General features: G+C 50.7%; 10 protein-coding genes across 10 annotated transcripts; 5 read left to right on the top strand and 5 right to left on the bottom strand.

The window, feature by feature from the left end:
* Positions 1-539: 539 nt before the first annotated feature.
* BDV17DRAFT_282430 (H/ACA ribonucleoprotein complex subunit NOP10) lies at positions 540-927 on the top strand (the record flags this gene model as incomplete). Its single annotated transcript, XM_073760198.1, has 3 exons — positions 540-551; positions 660-828; positions 905-927. The coding sequence occupies 3 exons, from the start codon at positions 540-542 to the stop codon at positions 925-927; spliced, it is 204 nt and encodes a 67-aa protein (XP_073614618.1).
* A 122-nt stretch (positions 928-1,049) lies between these two features.
* On the bottom strand, positions 1,050-2,661 carry BDV17DRAFT_117487 (rRNA-binding endoribonuclease). Its single transcript, XM_073753966.1, has 2 exons — positions 1,818-2,661; positions 1,050-1,767 (listed from the first exon to the last, which is right to left on the bottom strand). Exons 1-2 carry the CDS (start codon positions 2,592-2,594, stop codon positions 1,252-1,254), a joined length of 1,293 nt encoding a protein of 430 aa, XP_073614617.1. The 5' UTR covers positions 2,595-2,661; the 3' UTR covers positions 1,050-1,251.
* Positions 2,662-3,059: 398 nt separating this feature from the next.
* On the top strand, positions 3,060-3,553 carry BDV17DRAFT_117477 (uncharacterized protein). Its single transcript, XM_073753964.1, has one exon. It carries the CDS (start codon positions 3,193-3,195, stop codon positions 3,478-3,480), a length of 288 nt encoding a protein of 95 aa, XP_073614616.1. The 5' UTR covers positions 3,060-3,192; the 3' UTR covers positions 3,481-3,553.
* Positions 3,554-4,131: 578 nt separating this feature from the next.
* Positions 4,132-4,792, top strand: BDV17DRAFT_117479 (uncharacterized protein). Its single transcript, XM_073753965.1, has one exon. It carries the CDS (start codon positions 4,296-4,298, stop codon positions 4,704-4,706), a length of 411 nt encoding a protein of 136 aa, XP_073614615.1. The 5' UTR covers positions 4,132-4,295; the 3' UTR covers positions 4,707-4,792.
* A 483-nt stretch (positions 4,793-5,275) lies between these two features.
* Positions 5,276-5,980, bottom strand: BDV17DRAFT_292267 (uncharacterized protein; the record flags this gene model as incomplete). Its single annotated transcript, XM_073762335.1, has 2 exons — positions 5,276-5,730; positions 5,815-5,980. The coding sequence occupies 2 exons, from the start codon at positions 5,978-5,980 to the stop codon at positions 5,276-5,278; spliced, it is 621 nt and encodes a 206-aa protein (XP_073614614.1).
* Positions 5,981-7,688: 1,708 nt separating this feature from the next.
* Positions 7,689-8,861, bottom strand: BDV17DRAFT_117458 (uncharacterized protein). Its single transcript, XM_073753963.1, has 2 exons — positions 8,666-8,861; positions 7,689-8,597 (listed from the first exon to the last, which is right to left on the bottom strand). The coding sequence occupies exon 2, from the start codon at positions 8,511-8,513 to the stop codon at positions 7,872-7,874; it is 642 nt and encodes a 213-aa protein (XP_073614613.1). The 5' UTR covers positions 8,514-8,597; positions 8,666-8,861; the 3' UTR covers positions 7,689-7,871.
* On the bottom strand, positions 8,617-9,086 carry BDV17DRAFT_117411 (uncharacterized protein). Its single transcript, XM_073753961.1, has one exon. The coding sequence runs from the start codon at positions 8,957-8,959 to the stop codon at positions 8,720-8,722; it is 240 nt and encodes a 79-aa protein (XP_073614612.1). The 5' UTR covers positions 8,960-9,086; the 3' UTR covers positions 8,617-8,719.
* A 614-nt stretch (positions 9,087-9,700) lies between these two features.
* Positions 9,701-11,348, top strand: BDV17DRAFT_117420 (uncharacterized protein). The gene is made up of 2 exons (XM_073753962.1): positions 9,701-11,212; positions 11,270-11,348. Exons 1-2 carry the CDS (start codon positions 9,974-9,976, stop codon positions 11,309-11,311), a joined length of 1,281 nt encoding a protein of 426 aa, XP_073614611.1. The 5' UTR covers positions 9,701-9,973; the 3' UTR covers positions 11,312-11,348.
* A 2,181-nt stretch (positions 11,349-13,529) lies between these two features.
* Positions 13,530-17,259, top strand: BDV17DRAFT_117393 (putative plasma membrane H(+)ATPase). Its single transcript, XM_073753960.1, has 4 exons — positions 13,530-14,448; positions 14,496-14,719; positions 14,772-15,431; positions 15,478-17,259. The coding sequence occupies exons 1-4, from the start codon at positions 13,767-13,769 to the stop codon at positions 17,182-17,184; spliced, it is 3,273 nt and encodes a 1,090-aa protein (XP_073614610.1). The 5' UTR covers positions 13,530-13,766; the 3' UTR covers positions 17,185-17,259.
* Positions 17,260-17,379: 120 nt separating this feature from the next.
* BDV17DRAFT_265792 (NAD(P)/FAD-dependent oxidoreductase) lies at positions 17,380-18,983 on the bottom strand. The gene is made up of 3 exons (XM_073758197.1): positions 18,610-18,983; positions 17,719-18,525; positions 17,380-17,650 (listed from the first exon to the last, which is right to left on the bottom strand). The coding sequence occupies exons 1-3, from the start codon at positions 18,842-18,844 to the stop codon at positions 17,520-17,522; spliced, it is 1,173 nt and encodes a 390-aa protein (XP_073614609.1). The 5' UTR covers positions 18,845-18,983; the 3' UTR covers positions 17,380-17,519.
* Positions 18,984-19,339: the final 356 nt, after the last annotated feature.

The raw sequence follows: 19,339 nt of genomic DNA, 5'->3' as shown, positions 1-19,339 counted from the left end.
GGTTGCCGCTGCCTCGGCTTTGAAGTTGTCATCACCGGAACAAACGCAAGCACTTTTTCGAGTCCTAAAAAATTCTAGGTGAGGCTTACCAGAAAAGCTGTGTTTCTGGGGTATCAAGCCCGGCGGAATAGCCAGCACCGCGGAGGGTATAAGGTAGGGTGGGGTGTATAAGTGTAGTAAGTTAGCGAGGAGTAACATGCACTACATCAAGTGTCATGTCGGGATGTGAGCTTCATCAATCTCATCCCTTATCTTCTGTCACAATCACTGTTGTCCCCGTTGCTTCGTGTGTTGCGGAAGCAAAAATTTCGGGATCGCAGCGCGTTTAAAAAGGGCTCCAGCGATGACTCAGCCAAGGTCTGTGGTCCGTGCACCACTCTGCCATCCAAAAAATTTCCTGCATTGCATCCAGTAGTCTTGACAGGCAAAGCTACAGTTCTCGCATCTCAATCTCGCGGCTCCGGTTAAATATACTCGTCAAGTGAGTTTTCCATGCGACATTTGTCTCTGTCTACCAGGTTACTGACCAAATATCTAGGATGCATCTCATGGTATGTTCCGAATGATCTCCGCTCTCAAATCTCAAATTGCAATCTCGAATTACGACTCATGACAAAGCCGACGGTGCCGATGACAAAATGCTGATTGTGTTGGATTAGTACACTTTGGATCAGGAGGGCAAGCGTGTCTACACGCTGAAGAAGGTCACTCCCGAGGGCGAGGTCACAAAGAGCGCTCATCCCGCCCGCTTCTCTCCGGACGACAAGTACTCTCGGCACCGTGTCACGCTGAAGAAGAGATACGGGCTTCTCCTCACCCAGCAGGCTGGTATGTTGATTGACTCTCATTTGGTTTGCAGTCGTTGGCAACGAACTGCGAAACTCAAACTAACTGTTCTCTACAGACAAGGAGGCTGCGCAGCTATAGATTGTGAGACGCAGAATGTTGGGGTAATACCAAAAAGGGGGGTTCTGATTCATTTGCTGGCGAATGGTGTTTAATATGGATCAAGATGATACGAGATTTCAGGATTTCCAATACCATTTATTCCCTTCAAAGTAACTTCACAGTAGGCACGACATACGACGGTTGAAGTTGACCATGCATCCATTGACATGACTAGCTATATACTCTATGTCTTTTGACAAGCATTCAAACATTATCATAAAATCCCAATCCAACCCAAATCCAGGCTGACTTTTAAGCACCAAAAACTCCGATCCGCATAATGCATCTGGTAAAATGGGCCATTCACCTCTTTCTTGAGTTGACATGCCTGCCAGCTCCGACCCTGATACGACCGGTCTGCTTGTTCCTTTCTCCAGTCAGGATACCAGGAAGGTAGTCTTCGTCCATCAGATCCCGCTCTCTGCGAAGCTGTCGGCTCTGCTCGGCGGTGGCTTTGACGTATTCTTTCTGGTCTTCGGCGAGGATGAGTTGTGTACCCCAGCCTCCTTTGCCGCCGCCGCCCTTCCACTTGCCATTAGCACTGCCGTGAACGGGTTTCGGAACGCTAAACACGTTTCCTCTGTTGTTCCACTGCATATTCTTCTTCAGGTGCATCTTAAACTGCCCGTTGGCGTCGGTCGTGCATGATACACGAGTGAGTGTGTCTCCGCCGCAGCGCGGGCAGAACTGCTTGCTCATATCCTTGGTTGTGGAGAAGCATGCGTGACAGCGTTTGATGAAAGACTTGAGGTGTTTGATTCTCTGCAGGGTGGTTGTGGAGAGGAGGTTCAGGTTCATTTGCAGCAATACATTTTGACACTATTGAACATTAGTCAATCGCTCCAGGTTTGGGTGAACGCTCAACGTACCGCGAAATCAGTAGTCATCGTGGCAACTTGCATCACCTTGGGCTCTGGGGCAGCGGTTGCTGAGTTGTTTTCGTCGCGGGCCTGCCGCTTCTTCAAGTTGGAGGGGGTAATCCACTCTCCGCCGTCAGATTCAGAAGCACCTCCATCCTCTTCCTCAATTTCATCTTCCTTTTTTGGGGTTTCGGAAGTTGAAGCATCTTGGCCGCTCTCTGGCATTGCCTCAGGTACCGTCTCAGCCGGGCCCTCAGTGATTGATTCTTGCGCCTTCTCGTCGAGTGTCGCGGTGTTTAGGTCCTCAGTAACTTGCTCAACTACAGACTTTTCCGCGTTTTCCTCTGTCTTGGTTGCCTCCTCGGGCTGCTGCTCGACTTCCTTCTCGGCCAGCTTAGCTGGAGGCTTGCCATTCACCTGTTTCTGTCCAGGCACACTGCGCAGTCGCCAATCTCCACTGTTCCTCTCACACTCGACCTCATATGCTAGAGCCAGAACCTCAAGATCGGTCCTACTGAGCACTGCCCGATCGCCAGTTTTCCTGGCAAATTCGCTTAGGAAGGCGACACTTTTCGGCGACGGACTTCTTTGCTTCAGGAACGGCAAGTACATAGTCTCGACTCGCTGGCGCGCATCGGGGTCCCGGATCTCAGCGACGACCGAGGGCGTAATGAGTAGTTCTTCGCATTGTGCCAGTAGGGTAGAAAGCGGGGGGTTGTTCTTCAGGATTGGACCGGCATCGAGGACGATCGTGTGGACGGGTTTCGTGGTGGCTTGCTCCGCCATCTTGGGCAGCTCGGATAGGTATCAAATGTTGGGGTACTTCGAGCAGAAATAGACTGCGTGATGGCTGTGATGTTGCGGGGTTATTGGGCTTTCAAGTGGTGGTGAATTTTTAGTTTTAGTTGGCCCGTGCGCTATCCCTTATCTTATCTGCTCATCTCTTATCGGGTGCCTATCAGCGCGAGCACAATTAGTAGAGCCATTCATCTCCTCCACTTGACGAAACCATATTTCGCTTACGGTGTAAGATTCTATGCCGGAATATGTATAATCAAAGGCTCCCGAATGGAGGTACATACTATAACAAACTATCAAACTTCACGAAACAAGCCATGGACTATAACCTCACGACGAAGAGGCCGTCGTGGAAGGACTTCCTTCTATGGCATAGCGGCGCCTTTCTATTACCAAACGCTCACTCTGAAATTCTGGGACAACCAATCTCTTCAGATTGCTCTCTCCAAGTTTCTGACACCGGCTCGGGTCTCGGACGCCAGTTTCTTACTTGCGCTCGTCAGCCTCGTCTGGTTAGTTTGGACCAATTCCTGGAAACTCCCCGGAACATCAATTGGGGATGAGCCACTCAGCAACGCAATGATTTATGCCTCGAGCTCCAGATACAATGGATACCTTCCTAGTGTCGCATTTAACAGACTCCAGTTCTTCCACTGCATCGGAAATAGAGCCCCGTCGTTTCAGTGATGATCACTATATTGACGATGAAGCACTGGTCTCTCTTATTAAGTGGCTTTCCTACCTCGAAGAGCTCGATTTAATTATGCGATCTCAGTTGCCAGCAGCTCTACAACAGGCTATATGTGAGTACCATCCAGATTGTCGACTGAATATTTGGAGCGAGCAGGACTTGAGCTTACTGTCCCTGCACTGAATCAGCAATTGGTAATCAACAGCTCTATGGACTCGAAGAGCCATGTCAATGACTACATTCCAAACATTTTTGGAATTCATGGTTTACAAATGCTAGCCGTTCGGACTCATGAGGAATTCGATCCTCCATCAGGTTGAAACAATGCGGAGGAAGTGTTTCCTTTCCTATTCACGGGCCCTAATCTTAGGCACCTGATCATAAAAGTCACACGCCCATCCAGGGATTGTCCATCATCTAGCGTCAAGGGAGAGTGGCAAACTCTGGCTGCTGCTCTGAACCCAAAACCAGTGGCTTCTCTGGACTCGCTCACGCTTATTTTACCAAACGAAACCTTTCAGCTCAAACTAGCTAACCTCGTGGATAATTCACGCCTCAAATCACTCGATATAAGACGATACAGCAATCCAGATGCCCTTGCACAGCTAGCATCCACATTGCTGAACTTGCAACGCCTCTTTATAGAACTTAATCCTACCGTGCCGCGCCACCATCGTCCTGGAACTCTACATGAACCAAACATACATGTTGATGACACAGAGGCAATTGCTGTAGTACAGCTCTTCAGACCATTGAAGTTTCTTTGGATTCGTGATCTTCGGAGTTCAACAGGCCTGCTCAGTGTGCTCGAGCATCACGGTCCGTCATTGCAAGGTCTAATTTTAGAACCAACAGAAAGGTCCCGTTCAGGTAAAATCAATAAAGATCCCGGTTACAAATACCTCGAGCTCAGTGGCTCCGAATCCACCCTTTGACGAAGTCATGGAGAACTTCGTCTTCAGATCAGGCGTTATAGGGGCAACATACACGAATGTGAGATGTACAAAGCACTCGGGACGGCTCAGGATCTTCACAGTCTGGTCCTGGACCTCCACTTCGGACCCAGGCCACGACCGCTCTGCTACCAACATTCTCAAACAATGAAAGAGGCGCTTATCGACGCGACCATGGTCGAGACTCTTGCCGTTAGTATCTGGAATCTCGTAACCTCCTCGAAAGACCACGGCACGCAGCCATCCCGTCTCAGAAACTTGCGCCTCGTGCCCTTCGGTCTTCACCATTTTCCGATAGAAGAGTCCCACCTACTGAGCAATCTCCGCAGGTCGTTTCTCATCAAACACTACAACTACAACAACCCAGGCTTTCCGAATCTCGAGGAAATCAACAAGGAGACATGGGATATATGGCGCGAAAATCGTGTACGTGACCTTGCACCACACGAAGGGTAACCAGTTTTCTCCGAGAGGCTACAGCGCACCCCAGCTGAGATCTGGCCACTCGGACCTGGTCCGGACGGATGGCCGTCTGGAACTACGAGCCTTCTTTTGCAGGTCGATGAACTGTCATCATCATCAACAACCAATTGAAGGTGTGAAATGGCGGGACCCTCTCACTTAGGCTATGGGGCAGCGATCCGCATTCTCCGCCGGTGAAGAACAGCATTCCAACTACGGTTGTTCGAAGCCATTGAAAGGCCCAGGTCAATATTATGGAGAGTGTTATGGCTGGGAGGGCATATCTGACTCAGAGGCCTGGGATGGGCATCTCATTCAAGACCCTTCTTCCATCTTTGTCGATGTCAAGACTGCATATTGCAGAAATCGGGGACAAGGTCCAGTCGGCGATCTGGTGCAACGGCTATACCACACGAAGCGCGGTTCGTCAGAGTCGAGGTGTTCAATGTCACTGATGATTTTGTGCTGGGATTGACGAACCCGGTGTGGTTTCAGCAGTACTCAACATTCAAATATTTACATTGATAGATGTTATCGATACTGTATATAGATATTAAACACAGCTACTGAAACTGAACATGATGCACCTCATACCCCCCAACACTACCCACAACCCTCCCACCACTCTGTACAACCTCCTCGCGCTTTGTAGCTTCAAGTCTTGCCTGCAGACTTGTCCATGAGATCGCCGCATAAGCCGCTTTCCCCTTCGCCTTGCCCTCAACAGGCGCAATCTCCTCAACCACCTCACCCCTAACATACCCCAAGCATCCCTCGCTCTGACTCCCCACAACAAGGGTATGACTCATGGCGCCCTCGAATCCGTCTGTGGGATTGAAGAACGTCGCGAGTTCAACGATTGGGTCGGATAGGAGCTTGCTTATTTTCTCGTCGCCGCCCTCAAAATGCACGTGGATTATGCTTGGAGTCGCAGTGAGAATTCCTTCTAGTTGATATAGGAGATCTGGGTACTCGTTGCTTTGGGTGAATGTGATGTGAGAGGAGATGTCGTCCCAGTCTAACCTGACCCATTAACCGACTTGAACCCCGGCCCTCTGGATTATAGAAGAGGAATGGGAGTGAATGAATGGGCGGAACTTACGAATCATCATCTGCACCTTGGTCTGATCCTCCTCCCACGAGCCCCATTTCAAACCCCGGAATCCCGGCTGTCGGGATATTATCGGGATGGCTTTTGCGACGGGTTCAGAGACGTTTGTTTCGGGCGTGAAGGAGAGAGTGACGATTTCGGTTACTGTGCGCGACATTCTGAGGGATATCTCTTTATCTTGGTCCCTGGGCTGTAGGTTTGTTAAGGACAGGGGCTGTTTTGCGCTGTAGTTGGAGATGTGATTGCGGCGATGCGATGCGATGCGACGCGGGGTCTGGCGGCGCGGGGTGGGTCTGTTCAATAAGATGGAGATATCTAGGAGTGATTACTGCACATATTGATGCTGAACATCAGGAATTTGATCTTATGATCATATCATTTGCTCGGCAATGGTTACTAGCTACAAGCCATGAGGGCGGGCAGCGCGAAATGAAGCTTGTTAGGGTTAGTTCAATTGCACCATCTACTCTCCAGTGGTGTATGTATGCTATGAAGGTAGGTTGCAGCTAGACTACCCCGATGGCTTGGCAGTATGATACCTAGAATTGGAAAGTAACCTAGGCTAGGCTAGAAAGCTTCCCTGATTAGTCATAAGCCAAGTCCGCAGCTCATCGCTATACATAAATACCAAATATATCCATCCGTCCACTCCACTGGATAAGCGTCCTGCCTCATGAAAGACCCTCTTGTCCACCTGCAAAGCTGATAATTTCTCACTCAATGGTCTGTTCGCATTCTGCACGATAAGGTCAAGATAGCTGAGGAGGGTATGTAAAATCTTCGAAGCACACTCTTCTGATGCCGTTGACGTTTAGTAGCGTAGTTCGATTTCCAGTTGCATCTGGGAGCCCGAATAAGAGGGGTATACGGCGATGCAGAAGTCGTACTATATAGTCAAGACATGCAGTGGTTAGCTTGGTCTAATTTAACTTGAGGATAGATGGATGGATGGATGAATGAATGAATGAATGTCACTCACCTCCGTTGGATCTTCCAAACCAAGGAGCCGGATCTCGATAGCATTCTTGCTTGCCTGATGCTTATGCTTTTCTCCGGACGTGGACGTGGACGTGGAGCAGGATCAGGAGCAGCTGTGGTAGGGAGGGCTGTCTCGACCGTGGCCGGATCGTAGGCGAACATCACCAGACTGGATCGTTTGATGCCGTGGAGCTCGATGCGCTGCCCATGAAGCTTTACCAGGCTGTCCTTTCTGCCGACTAGGACCAAGGACTTATCGGTGCTCAAGAGGGAAAGATCCCGGGTTTTGTATAATCGCGAACCCTGCAAGGACGGAAATTGCTGGCTCCAGATGGGGTCTCGAATAAAGGCCGCTTCTGATTCTCGAGGGCAGTTGATATACCCCCTTCCAACAGTAGGCCCACCGACCAACAGTTCTCCCACTGAGCCTACAGGGAGAAGCTCATCGTGATTGTCCGGGTCGACAATCCAGTAAGACGCGTTCGGAGAAGAACCGACATTTGCTGGATCTGACTTGACCGTCAAGCGTCCCGTTGTGGATGTGTACATGGTGCACTCTGCTGGACCGTACGACTGATGCAGACGGAATCGTGGGGCCCATGTTGCTAGGTCAGCGACCGAGAGCACCTCTCCTCCAAGGATGAGCGTTTGGAAAGAGGGCGCTGTTTCTGGCAGAATGGTGCGCACCACTGAAGGAGTCAACATGGCCAGGTTAACCTACATGGCTGTCATTGCGTCCGCTAGACTATTCATGCGCTGGCTTTCGGAAGGAATACAGACGCAGCCCCCTGTGCCGAGCATGAATATGAGCTCAGCAAGGCAGATATCAAACGCAAGTGATGCAAAAAGCAATCCCCGAGACGAGGTTGACGCGCCAATGATATCCTTGTGAGCTTGAAGAGTAGGGTAGACCATCCCATGCTCTGTCGTAACTCCTTTCGGGGCTCCTGTCGAGCCGGATGTGAATGCAACATACATTGGATCACTCCCAGTAACGCTCAACGGTGGAGTCCAGGAATCGCAGCCCGTCGTCCAGTTCACCATATCAGGCGTCACTAAGATGGCCTTTTTCATGCTCCTCCTGAACTTGTCCTGGAAAACCAGAGAGCTGAGCACAATCTGTGCATCCGCACCGCCCAAGGAGTATGTCCCTTCTGTCCAGGCACGGGCCGCGCGACAATTTGCCGACAGTTATCGAGAAAGCGGGAAGCATAAACTGCTGCCCAGGTGCCTTGCTCATGCGGATGAAGCCTGCCGACAGTCTCAAGCCTCTGCCATTGTGCGTGATCAGCGATCTCCTGTATAGGTCTTGTCCCGAGAAAAAAAATCAGTGGACCAGCGCGACTAAAGCCAGTCACCAACTGTCCTCCGTCGCTCCCCAGGACCCGAACACGGTAGTCGACTGTTTCGATTTGGAAATGGCCCCAGCCTTGGAACAATGATGTGCGCAAACAGAGACAGATATTCGTGTTGCTTATGGATACTGTAGTTGCCAATGGCGAGCATCTTTCCCAGAATCGGCGCCACGGCATGCCAGTACCTAGGTTGACGGAAGGAATCGGCTTGCTGAGTGTGTGATACGGCGTATACGTATCTAGTGCCATCTTGAGTCCTGGGACGAGCGAGCGTCTCGAGATGCTGGGCGGTATGGTGTTCAAACCGAAGGTAGCGAACGATGTTGTGGAGGGAGATTGTGGCTCCTCGAAGCTCATCCAAGATTTTGAGACTTTTCAGGCCCGTATCAGGTGGCTCCTATCTCTGAAAGGCATGCTTATACTGTTTATTACCTGTGGAAGCTGGGTTACATGCCCGCGTATGAGCTATGCAAGGGATATTGAATGCTGCCTACTCTGTAGTGACTTACCTTACTTTTGGATTCCACCAGGGACGCATCACATGTGCATTGCTTTGTATTGCTTCATCGATTAATTATGCTAGCGGATCCCCGCATGCAGCGTTCAATATTACGTTTCCATGGCGAGGTTGGGGCAGTAGTCACGCCATTGAAGGCTAGAGCCTCGAGGAGCCAATACTCAGAATCTAAGATATACGCAAGGAGATTCTGTAAGTAGAAGCAGATACCTTGCCTGAGGCTATCTGGTCTCAACGTACTGAGTAGCCGTGCACCAACAGCTAGTACGATGGAGGCCAAAGTCATGACGGAGTTGGAATAGCAAAAAAAACAGTGACAGCGATACCTGACAGAGGCGAGACGACGACGATATATATAATGCGCGGCAAGTTAATCACGCCGGACTTGGTGGGCGAGGCCGATTTGATTGCCTGGAACCAGATAGGGAGCCGAACAGTCAGAAGTTTGGTGGTGACTCAGTCAGGCGGGTTACCTCAACGTACATATTAAATGAAGACAAAGTAGGCATCGTCGATTGTGAGGGCGAACCAAGCTGATGATCATATATTCCGGTTCCTCATGATCCGTGGCGGAAGAGTGGCCTTCTCATCCAGCATGATTCGACATGCAACGAATGCCAGCAAGCATACACATTCAGCCACGGACAGGGCAATAATTCGATGATTGTTCCAGGTGTATTGGCTGCCTCCCCTCTGCAGATCCAACAGAAGACAAACAGTAGCAGAGACAGAGAACAGTGCCAATAGGGTCATCAGGTGTGCTGCTCGGTCATGGGCGAAAACACCATGTTCATATGATCAAGGTTCCAAAACAGAACAGCTCGGGCCAATCATCGAGGCAAATAATCGGTCTCCGGTCAATAAGCTGAGGCCGGGCTAATGAGAACAGTGTAGTCTATACCTTCAGCCACGCTCGTATTGATATCGTATAGTTGGATGGTGAGTGTGAGTCATCGTGGATCCAGCGGGGAAAACCACCTGCTGAGCCAATGATAATAAACTTAAAGACACCAAGCTTCTCTGCACGAGCCTGACATCCAACTTTTGTGGGAAGTGATGGATGTATGTCCCATTGGGTGGCCGGTAGGCCGCCTATCTAGTTAAGATAACTAGCTTACTAATAGATGACTAAGCGAGGTCGAACCCCTAGGGGCAGGCGGTACCGGAGGGCAGTATGCTCCGACAACTTTTGACATCCCTGATATTGGAGTCGGGCCGCCCATTCAATGACTTTAATATTGGGGGCGCCCTTCAAGATTAAACTTACCTTGATCCCACTTCCTGGGGAAATGCCACGACAATGAACTTCCACGTCAACAGCCGCAAGATTCTTGAATGCAGCAGCACGCTCTCCGTCGAGATCTTCGTGGGCGACCCGGGCCAGACCTCCACTCAGCCCTATGTCCCCTCCGTCCTAACAGGCGAGAAGATCTCCGGCACTGTCGCAATCACCGCTACCCAGAGCGACCTGAGCTTCGGCAACGTGCATATCTGGTTTCAAGGGGAGGAGAGTACGGACATCCCCAGCAGCAAGCCTGATAAAGCGACGCATCAGTTTCTCAAGATTGTGCAACCTGTTGACTACGATGCTCTTTTCAGCCCCAAGGTCTTCAAGAGGGGGAAGAGATATGAGGTCCCTTTCGTTTTTAGTGTCCCGGACTATTTACTGCCTGCTTCGTGTCGGCACAGTGACCCGCTAGTGAGAGCCGCGCATCTGCATCTCCCACCAAGTTGTGGTGATGCCACGATAGCGGGGTTTGGAGGGAAGTTGAGGGACGATTCTGCGCCGGATGCGTGCAAGGTTGTTTACTCAATCAACGTCAAGATTGAGCGGCCGGATATCCTCTCGGGCATACAGTATACGATGCTGGAAAGGAGGCTCAAGGTTCGAATCAAACCGGCTGTTGGTGAGGTACCGCTCCCAGACTTGCACACGGGCAGCAGACTCGCCGACGAGGACTGTTTATATCAACAGCAATCGGTAAAAACGGCGACCGGGGCCGGCTCCCTAGCTATGACTCTGGAACAACCAGAACGTTTCTGGCATCCCTTGCGAGATCCGATCAGTTTGATCAGCAAGGCCATCCGAATCGTCTTGGTTTACACGGGGGCGGGCGCAACACCACCCGAGCTCAAGTCCCTCCGAGCTCAGATCATAGTAACAACGATTTATACCACATCGCTCGACAGCGAGACCCATCCCCCGCCAAAGAAACGAGACTTCTTCAACCGACCCGTCAACTTCCGTGACGCGGAGCTCGCCCTATCCATTCCCTCTATCCCTCGAGTTCGTTGGACTCTGGACGAAACGGGAAGCTACACGGCAACCCTTCTGGTGCCGGTGACGCTGCCCAAGGACAAGAGCTTTGTTCCGACATTTCATTCATGTCTGATATCCCGTGTGTACAGTCTTGCATTCCAGATCTCGGTGAAAGGCGCAGCCGAGCCGTGGAAATTGAGGGCTCCCATGCAGATTGCCGCGGAGAGGGACCCGTCACTGCTGCCATCGTATAATGCTTCAGTGGGGGTCATTGATGCAGTTGAGCCGGATGCTTAGCGATGTTCAGCGTAGTTCTGTAATCTAATATTGCATTAGTCACCAACATGCTTTCACGGGATAGAGGTCCGCCAACCTTGACATTATGCGGTTAGTCTTCGGGTGCCCCCTCCGCTCTTCATTCTCTGTCGAGGCAGTCAACGCAAACGCCATTTCAACAAGCATCGCCAAGATGGGCATTATCCCCGTCATACTCGAGGCCGACGACTATCGCTCGCCCTACCTCAGCAGTGCTCTTTTCATCCCTGAGATCCTGGAAACGATTCTCCTCCAGGCGGACTTCCGCACGATCTTCATCGCACAACGCGTCTGTCACTTCTGGAACGACCTCTTCAAAACTTCTCCCAAGCTTTAAGAAGCAGTCTTCCTCAAGCCGTCTTGTTGAAGAACAAAACATATTAACGACCGAAACCAAGATACACCGCCGACGTTCAACCCGCTGTACCGTAAAATTCCAACCGCATTTTCCAACGATTCCTTCTGTATGCTTAGAGTGCCTTATAACCATACACCGAAAGGTGTCTGGCTTCGGCAAGACGCAAACTGGAGGCGAATGCTCATTTCGCAGCTCCCTCTTACATATATTGGGATTTTGGAGGCTAGCAGGAGGAGGGGCCCTACTTTCGCCGGGTTAAAATTCACGCTAGCTCGAATCGATGCCAACCGCCTGGAGAGTCAGCATAAGAACGATACTAGTCAGCGATATCATGGCCTTGGGCATTTCCGGCTAGACCAACTCGATGAAAGTCGGAAATTCCTTGATTCCTTGATCCGGCCACGCGCTTATGATGTCCAAGCAAGGCCTTAAAAGGGCGATGAGCTTGGGGGCCTGGCTGGCCTACTTCCGGCCTTGAGTGGATAGATCAAAGTGATATCATTTTTTTACTGCGAGAGGCTTCCATGGCTGGATAAAGGAGGAGAAGACGAGAAAGACGATGGAGAGGAGAATAGAGAAGATTCGAGAGAATGGTCGGACATCGCTCCTGGAGCGCTGGCTTCGATCGGCTTGCCGGTCTTCGACCTTTCATAGATATCGTTCGAACCTTGTGTATGAATTATAATGCAGTGGCCTTGACTTTGGTCACTTGGGATCTATTGGCAATGGGTATCGTGTTGATTCAGATGACGCTCTCCTTATACTAATAGAGAAGGCAGGAGAGGAGTGAGTGTGAACAGCAGAACGAAAGGCAGGGGAGTGGTGTTGTTTCCTGACAGCGGTGACGGTCTCATTTTTGGGATTACTCAGCCAAGCTCATAGTTCAGCGCCTAGTTCGGTTTCTGCATACACTATTGAGACGAAGGAAACACCATTGATGGAGGATACGGGATACGACACTTCCTATTCAGGATCTAATGAGGTCTTCGGCCACCTATTTAATCGTGATACAGACTGTAGTTAGAAGATTATTACCTTCAATTCATTCATTCAATGACCCCTAAGTCACCTGACCCAGATTCGACACTATTAGTCACCTCCGCAGCTCATATTTCCTCTCGCTGCCCTTCCACGTGATCAGGCAAGTATACCTGTGTGCACCTGCATCTAGATGATAGTCCAGACCTCTCCTTTGTTAGTCATAAAATGGCATCCAAGTACAGAAATACTATGTTAGCATCTCTATGCGAATCAATTATCCGTAAGTGCAACATGTGCCCAGCGTGTAGGTAGGCGATTGAGTGAGAAACGTGACTTCCCAATTGGGTGAATTGCGGCGTTGTCTTCCGCCGACCTTTCACTTCCCTCTGGATTCATCCTACAGCCAACCTTGGAACTCAACTCTCTTGACCGAAGTATCAATTGGGTAATCGTCTATGCATAGGTGCTCGAAGCAATCGCTTGACTATTGTGATGTCAACGTCGCATCCAACCCAGTGCTATCGGAACCACCGGAAATAAAGGTTTCCCAGGCCACACCCTTTGTTGACCGTCATAGGTCTAGGAGGTCAGGCTTGTCAGGCCAATTGTCCGGTTCCGCTTCGTTCCTATCCAAATGTTATCGAGGTTCCATGGTCTTGAGTTGGTCCTCCTGCAACTTCAACCTATCTGTGATGAGGTGGTGAATTTTAATTGCTCTTCAGGTCACATTTAATCCAGCGCTTTAATGCTTTGACGGCTATCTTGGTGACAGGACGCCTTGTCTTAGACGTCAAGACACTATAGAACGGCAGTGGTGTCAACGTGTCTCTGCAACATGACTGACACCATTCATTGCAGAAGGGTCGCGGGGATGGCCTTTCTGCGGGAATCCAACCCGCTCTGGACGACTTCATTCCGAAAGAAGGGTATCATACGTTTCTGGCGGAAGTTTACTTGGATCTAAGACGTCATGTCTCGAGAGCATGGAGAAGTAGCCCGGATCCAGTAGGCTTGAGGGTTGTTTCGGCGGCAATCCCCGTTATCCTTCTCTCTCTCCTGCGTCAGGATATCTTTGCAGGATCGTAATAAGCCTGCGAACTCCACCCCACAGATACCCTCATCAGCTATTTCCCAGGCATCAGCTATTTCCCAGGTTACCAAAACAAGACACTCACCACCATGGCTGGCATCGGTGCCTCCGGCAACGGAGGAAAGCAGGGAGGGAAAGGTGCCAAAGGCGCCAAAGGTGATAAAGGCGACAAGGGGGATAAAGGTGATAAGGGTGACAAGGGTGACAAGGGTGACAAGGGTGACAAGGGCGACAAGGGTGATAAAGGGGATAAGGGAGACAGAGGTAACGGGGGAGGCAGTTCTTCAGCCCCCGGGAAGAGCAATCCGATGAAAGGCAGCGAAGGAATGAGCGAAGGGCCCAGCGGCGAGAAGACAATAGAGATAGCAGCGGACGAACCGGCTCGAACATCCCTTAGCGAAAGACGAGGCTCGAGACGTGTATCCCGTTCTTCCGCAAAGGCTGAAGATTACTCGAACCTTGACGAGTATGGCAAACTCGTCAAGTATATCTCAACCTTCCGCGATAGAGGCGAGGAAGAAGGCGAGGGAAATGTGGAGTACAAGACGGTTTGGTACGCGCCTTGGAAGAAACGCAGGCTTCGCCTCAAGTCCGCAGAGGAAGAACCAGGAAAGTATCCGGATGATTGGGTCATTACCGACATCAGGCAGGGCCTATCCAGTGACCAAGTCACCGAGCGACGGCGGAGTTCGGGATGGAATGAGTTGGTTTCCGAGAAGGTGAATCCCATAGTACAGGTCCTGTCGTATTTCCGCGGCCCGATTCTATATGGTACGCTACGAGCCTCGCCGATAACTGAGCATTTCTAACATACTTAGTCATGGAGCTTGCTGTTCTTCTTGCCGCGGGTTTAGAGGATTGGATTGACTTCGGTGTCATCATCGGTATCCTGTGTCTGAACGCAGCTGTCGGCTGGTATCAGGAGAAACAAGCCGCGGATGTCGTTGCCAGTCTCAAAGGAGACATTGCGTTGAGAGCAAATGTCGTTCGCGATGGCCATGAACAGGAGGTTTTGGCGCGCGAGCTTGTCCCCGGCGACGTGGTATGCGATGCAATCAATTCCATTCATTGAACTTCATGGCTAAGGCTAGCAGATCATTGTCGCAGATGGCCAGGTTGTACCAGGGGACGCAAAAGTTGTTTGTGATTATAATGATCCTAACGGCTTCGAAGCATACAAAGAGCATCTCGAGCACGGCGATCTCAGCAGCACTTCAGAGTCCGATATTGAGGAAGAAGACAAAGAAAAAGAAACTGAACAGCGGAAGAAACCAGCCAGAAAGCGTGGATATCCTATCCTGGCGTGTGATCACTCCGCCATTACAGGAGAGTCGCTTGCGGTGGACCGTTATATGGGTGGAATGATATACTACACGACTGGTTGCAAACGTGGCAAGGCCTATGCGATAATCCAGACTACTGCAAAGACATCGTTCGTGGGCCGCACGGCTAGCATGGTTCAATCAGCCACAGGCGCAGGACACTTCGAAATTGTGATGGATAGTATCGGCACATCACTCTTGATCCTCGTCATGGCGTGGATCCTTGCGGCGTGGATTGGTGGCTTCTTCCGACATCTCCCAATTGCCTCCCCTCGACAGCAAACCCTTTTGCATTACACACTCTCTCTGCTGATTATCGGTGTTCCTGTCGGTTTACCGGTCGTGACAACGACGACAATGGCCGTGGGAGCAGCATACCTCGCGAAGAAGAAAGCCATTGTGCAGAAACTCACTGCCATTGAGTCGCTTGCTGTACGTTGCCCGCCAAGTTCAAATGAGAATCAGCTAACGGTAGCAGGGTGTTGATATTTTGTGTTCCGACAAGACTGGAACTCTGACCGCGAACAAATTGAGTATTCGTGATCCTTTTGTCGCAGAAGGCGTCGATATTGACTGGATGTTTGCTGTGGCGGCACTCGCATCCTCCCACAACATCGATTCGCTTGACCCTATCGATAAAGTGACACTTCTGACACTCAGGTCGTACCCCGGCGCACGCGAGATCTTGCGAAGAGGCTGGGTAACTGAAAAATTCACACCCTTTGACCCGGTTTCGAAACGTATCGTGTCAGTGGTGAGTTGCGATGGGGTGAGGTACACCTGCACAAAAGGAGCGCCAAAAGCAGTTCTTCAACTCTCCGATTGCGATGAAGAAACAGCCAAGCTATATAAGTCAACTGCGCAAGAATTTGCGCACCGCGGCTTCCGATCTTTGGGTGTTGCCGTGCAGCGCGAAGGGGAAGATTGGACACTCTTGGGCATGCTCCCGATGTTTGATCCTCCTCGAGAAGACACTGCACACACAATCCGTGAATCGCAGAACCTAGGTATCAGCGTGAAGATGCTTACAGGAGATGCCCTGGCGATCGCAAAAGAGACGTGTAAAATGCTCGCTTTGGGGACGAAGGTGTATAATTCAGACAAGCTTATCCATGGTGGGCTGAGCGGAGTGATGGCCGGTGACCTGGTTGAAAAAGCGGATGGCTTCGCAGAGGTGTTTCCAGAACACAAATATCAGGTTGTCCAAATGCTTCAAGAACGAGGCCATCTTACTGCAATGACTGGGGACGGCGTCAACGACGCACCATCGTTGAAGAAAGCGGATTGCGGTATTGCAGTCGAAGGAGCTTCAGAGGCGGCGCAATCAGCTGCAGACATTGTCTTCTTAGAGCCCGGACTTTCAACGATCATTGACTCAATCAAGATGGCACGACAGATTTTCCAACGGATGAAGGCATACATCCAGTACCGTATTGCGCTTTGTTTGCATCTGGAAATCTACTTGGTGACATCGATGATCATTATTAATGAAAGTATCCGCGTTGAGCTCATCGTCTTCCTGGCCCTATTCGCCGATCTTGCAACAGTGGCTGTGGCCTACGACAATGCATCGTTCGAACTTCGTCCTGTACAATGGCAGCTTCCAAAGATCTGGTTCATTTCTGTGCTCCTCGGTATCCTCCTTGCGTTAGGAACATGGGTTATCCGCGGCACAATGTTCTTGCCATCTGGCGGCATTATCCAAAACTGGGGTTCCATCCAGGAAGTCCTATTCCTGGAGGTCGCGCTCACAGAAAACTGGCTCATCTTCGTCACTCGCGGCATAGACACCTGGCCATCGATCCACCTGGTCACAGCCATCCTGGGTGTTGACGCTCTCGCAACAATCTTCTGTCTCTTCGGCTGGTTCAGCAACGAAACAATGCCCACAAACCCAGCAACCTCCTACGTCGAAACAACCAACGGCTGGACGGACATCGTCACAGTCGTCCGTGTCTGGGGCTACTCGCTCGGCGTTGAAATTGTAATCGCGCTGGTTTACTTCTCGCTGAATAAGTTCAAGTGGCTGGATAACCTGGGCCGATCCAAGCGCGACAAGGGAGATCTGAAGATTGAGAACTTGCTTGGACATCTATCACGATTGACGATTGAGTATGATCAGCCGGGCAAGCCAGTTGGACGGTTTTTCTTGGCGACCAGCAAGGAAGAGGAGGATGTCGAGTAATCGATGTAATATGCTTATACCTAATCTATGTGTTGCTCCGTGAGGGGAATTGGGGGAAGGGCCGCGGTGGAGGGGGAAATTACACTATTGTAGTCTGTCGCTTAGTATAGTAGTAATAATTAAGTAGTTTGCTTTGCGCATTATAATGAGAATTGACAGTTGGTGTTAACTCGTATGAATAGTCGAGAATTAGCCAGAACTACCAAGCTACTACAAGTGTCATCCGTGTCCGTATTAATAGTTATGGTCCTGATCGATGATTATTACAGCCAATTGAGCAGCCAGTGTCCCTCCATTATTGGACCAATTCATCATATATTGATTAGTTAGGCAAATCAAGCCTTAATCCTTTCCCAAATCCTCTCCAACTCATCACCCATTGCCCGCTCAGCCTCCTTCGTGAGAGCCCGAGTCGACAGCGAGCGCTTATTGATGGCAGTGGCCATTTCCTCACGAGCCAGTTCAACTATTTATCCCGTTAGTAACCCATCTCTCTTGATGATAAGTGATAGAATGTGAAAGGAAGAAACATACCATGCCCATAGACAGCGGCCCTCTTCCCACTAAACATAGCATGGGGCACATTTGTGCTGCCATCACTGTTCGCATCACCGACGGCAAAAACACCAGCCAGACTCGTCCTCATGCCCGAGTAGTTGGTAGTATCGATCTTGCCATCGATCATCTTCAGCCCAAGCTCACTAGGGAGATCAGAGCGCTGCGCGGTCTGAAAGTTAGTGAGGAACGCATTCCGAATGACCGGCTCGCCCTCTGTAAACTGGACCTCGAAGACATCGATCTGCGCATCACCAGCCTCGTTCGTGACTTCGCCACCGTCCTGGATCCGCTTAATGGACGTGATAGTCCGGTTGTCAATCTGGACATTGAACGCCTCAATCTGAGCCTTCCAGTCGGGATAGGAGTCCTGAAGAGTTGAGACCTGATCGTCCGTGTAGGACCCGTTGACGAAGGCAATAACGTCAGTGTTCAGCGTCGAAATTTCCGTAACACTAGACACAATGTGCGGAAGTGTGCCCAGGATTCCAAACGGCTGGTCGCGGTGCTCGTACCCGTCGCACCAGGGACACCAGAAGATGCCCTTGCCGAAGTACTCGCGCACACCGGGGGTGTCGGGGAGGACATCCACGAGACCCGTGGCGAGGACGACCTTGCGGGATGTGTAGGTTGTTCCGTTGGCAGATTTCACGGAGAAGGAGGTGAGCGTGTTGTTTGAGTCTGAGAGGGGGGTGATTTCGGTGACGGCCAAATCGATGAAGGATGCTGTTGGGTACCGCGAGATTTGGGCGCGGGCTGCGGCGCGGAATTCGGCGGGGGGTGTACCTTTTTTTCCTTGATTAGTATCTATTCTTCATTATTCTCTAGGGAGTGTAGTATAAGGGAAGGACGAGGGAGGGGGAGGGGTACCATCATTCCCAATAACATCGTGCATCTCACGCGTGGGATCATTGCGGTACTGGTGGCTGTCGAAGAGGGCGGTCTTGCGACGAACGCGAGAGAGACCACTGGCGACACTGAGACCGGCAGGGCCTCCGCCAACGACAATGAAGTCGTAGTCTGTGTCGGGGATTGTGGCAGCTGAAACGGAAGTCACGGAGCCCGCGAGGGTAAGAGTGAGGGAGAAGAGGGTGGAGAGGAGCATTTTGGCTAGGGCACTGCTGGCACTGGCACGCTACTACTCGACGGACTAGCTGGCTGGTCCCTTAACTCTCTACAATTTTATAGACCACAGGGGGGAAGGGGTTATTTATAGTTGTACTGTATACCGGAGCTGACGGAAAGAGCGTTGCAAGAATCATGGACTAAGGATCGAGGACGTCACCAGGACTACAAAGTACATACGGGGGAGGACAAAGTTCAGCCAGCCACGGCCGAGCAGCTGCAGGATGGGTATTGGGAATCGGATGCTGATGATGATCGGCGCAATAGTTCAAGCGGGTTGAAGATCAATGAAGAATGTATGCTGTGCTGCACGTTTGGGACGAGAATATGCGATGGTGAGTATCCCTTGCGTAACATGCCAGGTCCAAAAGCCAAGAATTATATACCATAGATTAGTATTTAGCTAGCACAGAGAGAAAATAAAACAGACATAGAAGGAAATTAGTGTAGTCATGAAAAGTAAAATGAGAAATCA

The sequence above is a fragment of the Aspergillus undulatus genome (assembly GCF_047715775.1).
Source record: "Aspergillus undulatus strain CBS 261.88 unplaced genomic scaffold BDV17scaffold_31, whole genome shotgun sequence".
Classification (NCBI taxonomy): domain Eukaryota; kingdom Fungi; phylum Ascomycota; class Eurotiomycetes; order Eurotiales; family Aspergillaceae; genus Aspergillus; species Aspergillus undulatus.
The sequence above is the reverse complement of the archived record's forward strand: the minus strand, read 5'-3'. Positions and strand labels throughout refer to the sequence as shown.

Excerpts from the sequence above, each read along its gene's own strand:
- BDV17DRAFT_117487 (XM_073753966.1), bottom strand. The coding sequence starts at position 2,594 with ATGGCGGAGCAAGCCACCACGAAACCCGTCCACACGATCGTCCTCGAT. Across the intron at positions 1,768-1,817 it reads CGATGACTACTGATTTCGCG|TGTCAAAATGTATTGCTGCA; the intron begins GTACGTTGAGCG and ends AATGTTCAATAG.
- BDV17DRAFT_117477 (XM_073753964.1), top strand. The coding sequence starts at position 3,193 with ATGCCTCGAGCTCCAGATACAATGGATACCTTCCTAGTGTCGCATTTA.
- BDV17DRAFT_117479 (XM_073753965.1), top strand. The coding sequence starts at position 4,296 with ATGTACAAAGCACTCGGGACGGCTCAGGATCTTCACAGTCTGGTCCTG.
- BDV17DRAFT_117458 (XM_073753963.1), bottom strand. The coding sequence starts at position 8,513 with ATGAGCTTCGAGGAGCCACAATCTCCCTCCACAACATCGTTCGCTACC.
- BDV17DRAFT_117411 (XM_073753961.1), bottom strand. The coding sequence starts at position 8,959 with ATGACTTTGGCCTCCATCGTACTAGCTGTTGGTGCACGGCTACTCAGT.
- BDV17DRAFT_117420 (XM_073753962.1), top strand. The coding sequence starts at position 9,974 with ATGAACTTCCACGTCAACAGCCGCAAGATTCTTGAATGCAGCAGCACG. Across the intron at positions 11,213-11,269 it reads CAGTGGGGGTCATTGATGCA|TCACCAACATGCTTTCACGG; the intron begins GTTGAGCCGGAT and ends ATATTGCATTAG.
- BDV17DRAFT_117393 (XM_073753960.1), top strand. The coding sequence starts at position 13,767 with ATGGCTGGCATCGGTGCCTCCGGCAACGGAGGAAAGCAGGGAGGGAAA. Across the intron at positions 14,449-14,495 it reads CCGCGGCCCGATTCTATATG|TCATGGAGCTTGCTGTTCTT; the intron begins GTACGCTACGAG and ends TAACATACTTAG. Across the intron at positions 15,432-15,477 it reads CTGCCATTGAGTCGCTTGCT|GGTGTTGATATTTTGTGTTC; the intron begins GTACGTTGCCCG and ends TAACGGTAGCAG.
- BDV17DRAFT_265792 (XM_073758197.1), bottom strand. The coding sequence starts at position 18,844 with ATGCTCCTCTCCACCCTCTTCTCCCTCACTCTTACCCTCGCGGGCTCC. Across the intron at positions 18,526-18,609 it reads CGATGTTATTGGGAATGATG|GTACACCCCCCGCCGAATTC; the intron begins GTACCCCTCCCC and ends AAGGAAAAAAAG. Across the intron at positions 17,651-17,718 it reads GGCCGCTGTCTATGGGCATG|TTGAACTGGCTCGTGAGGAA; the intron begins GTATGTTTCTTC and ends CGGGATAAATAG.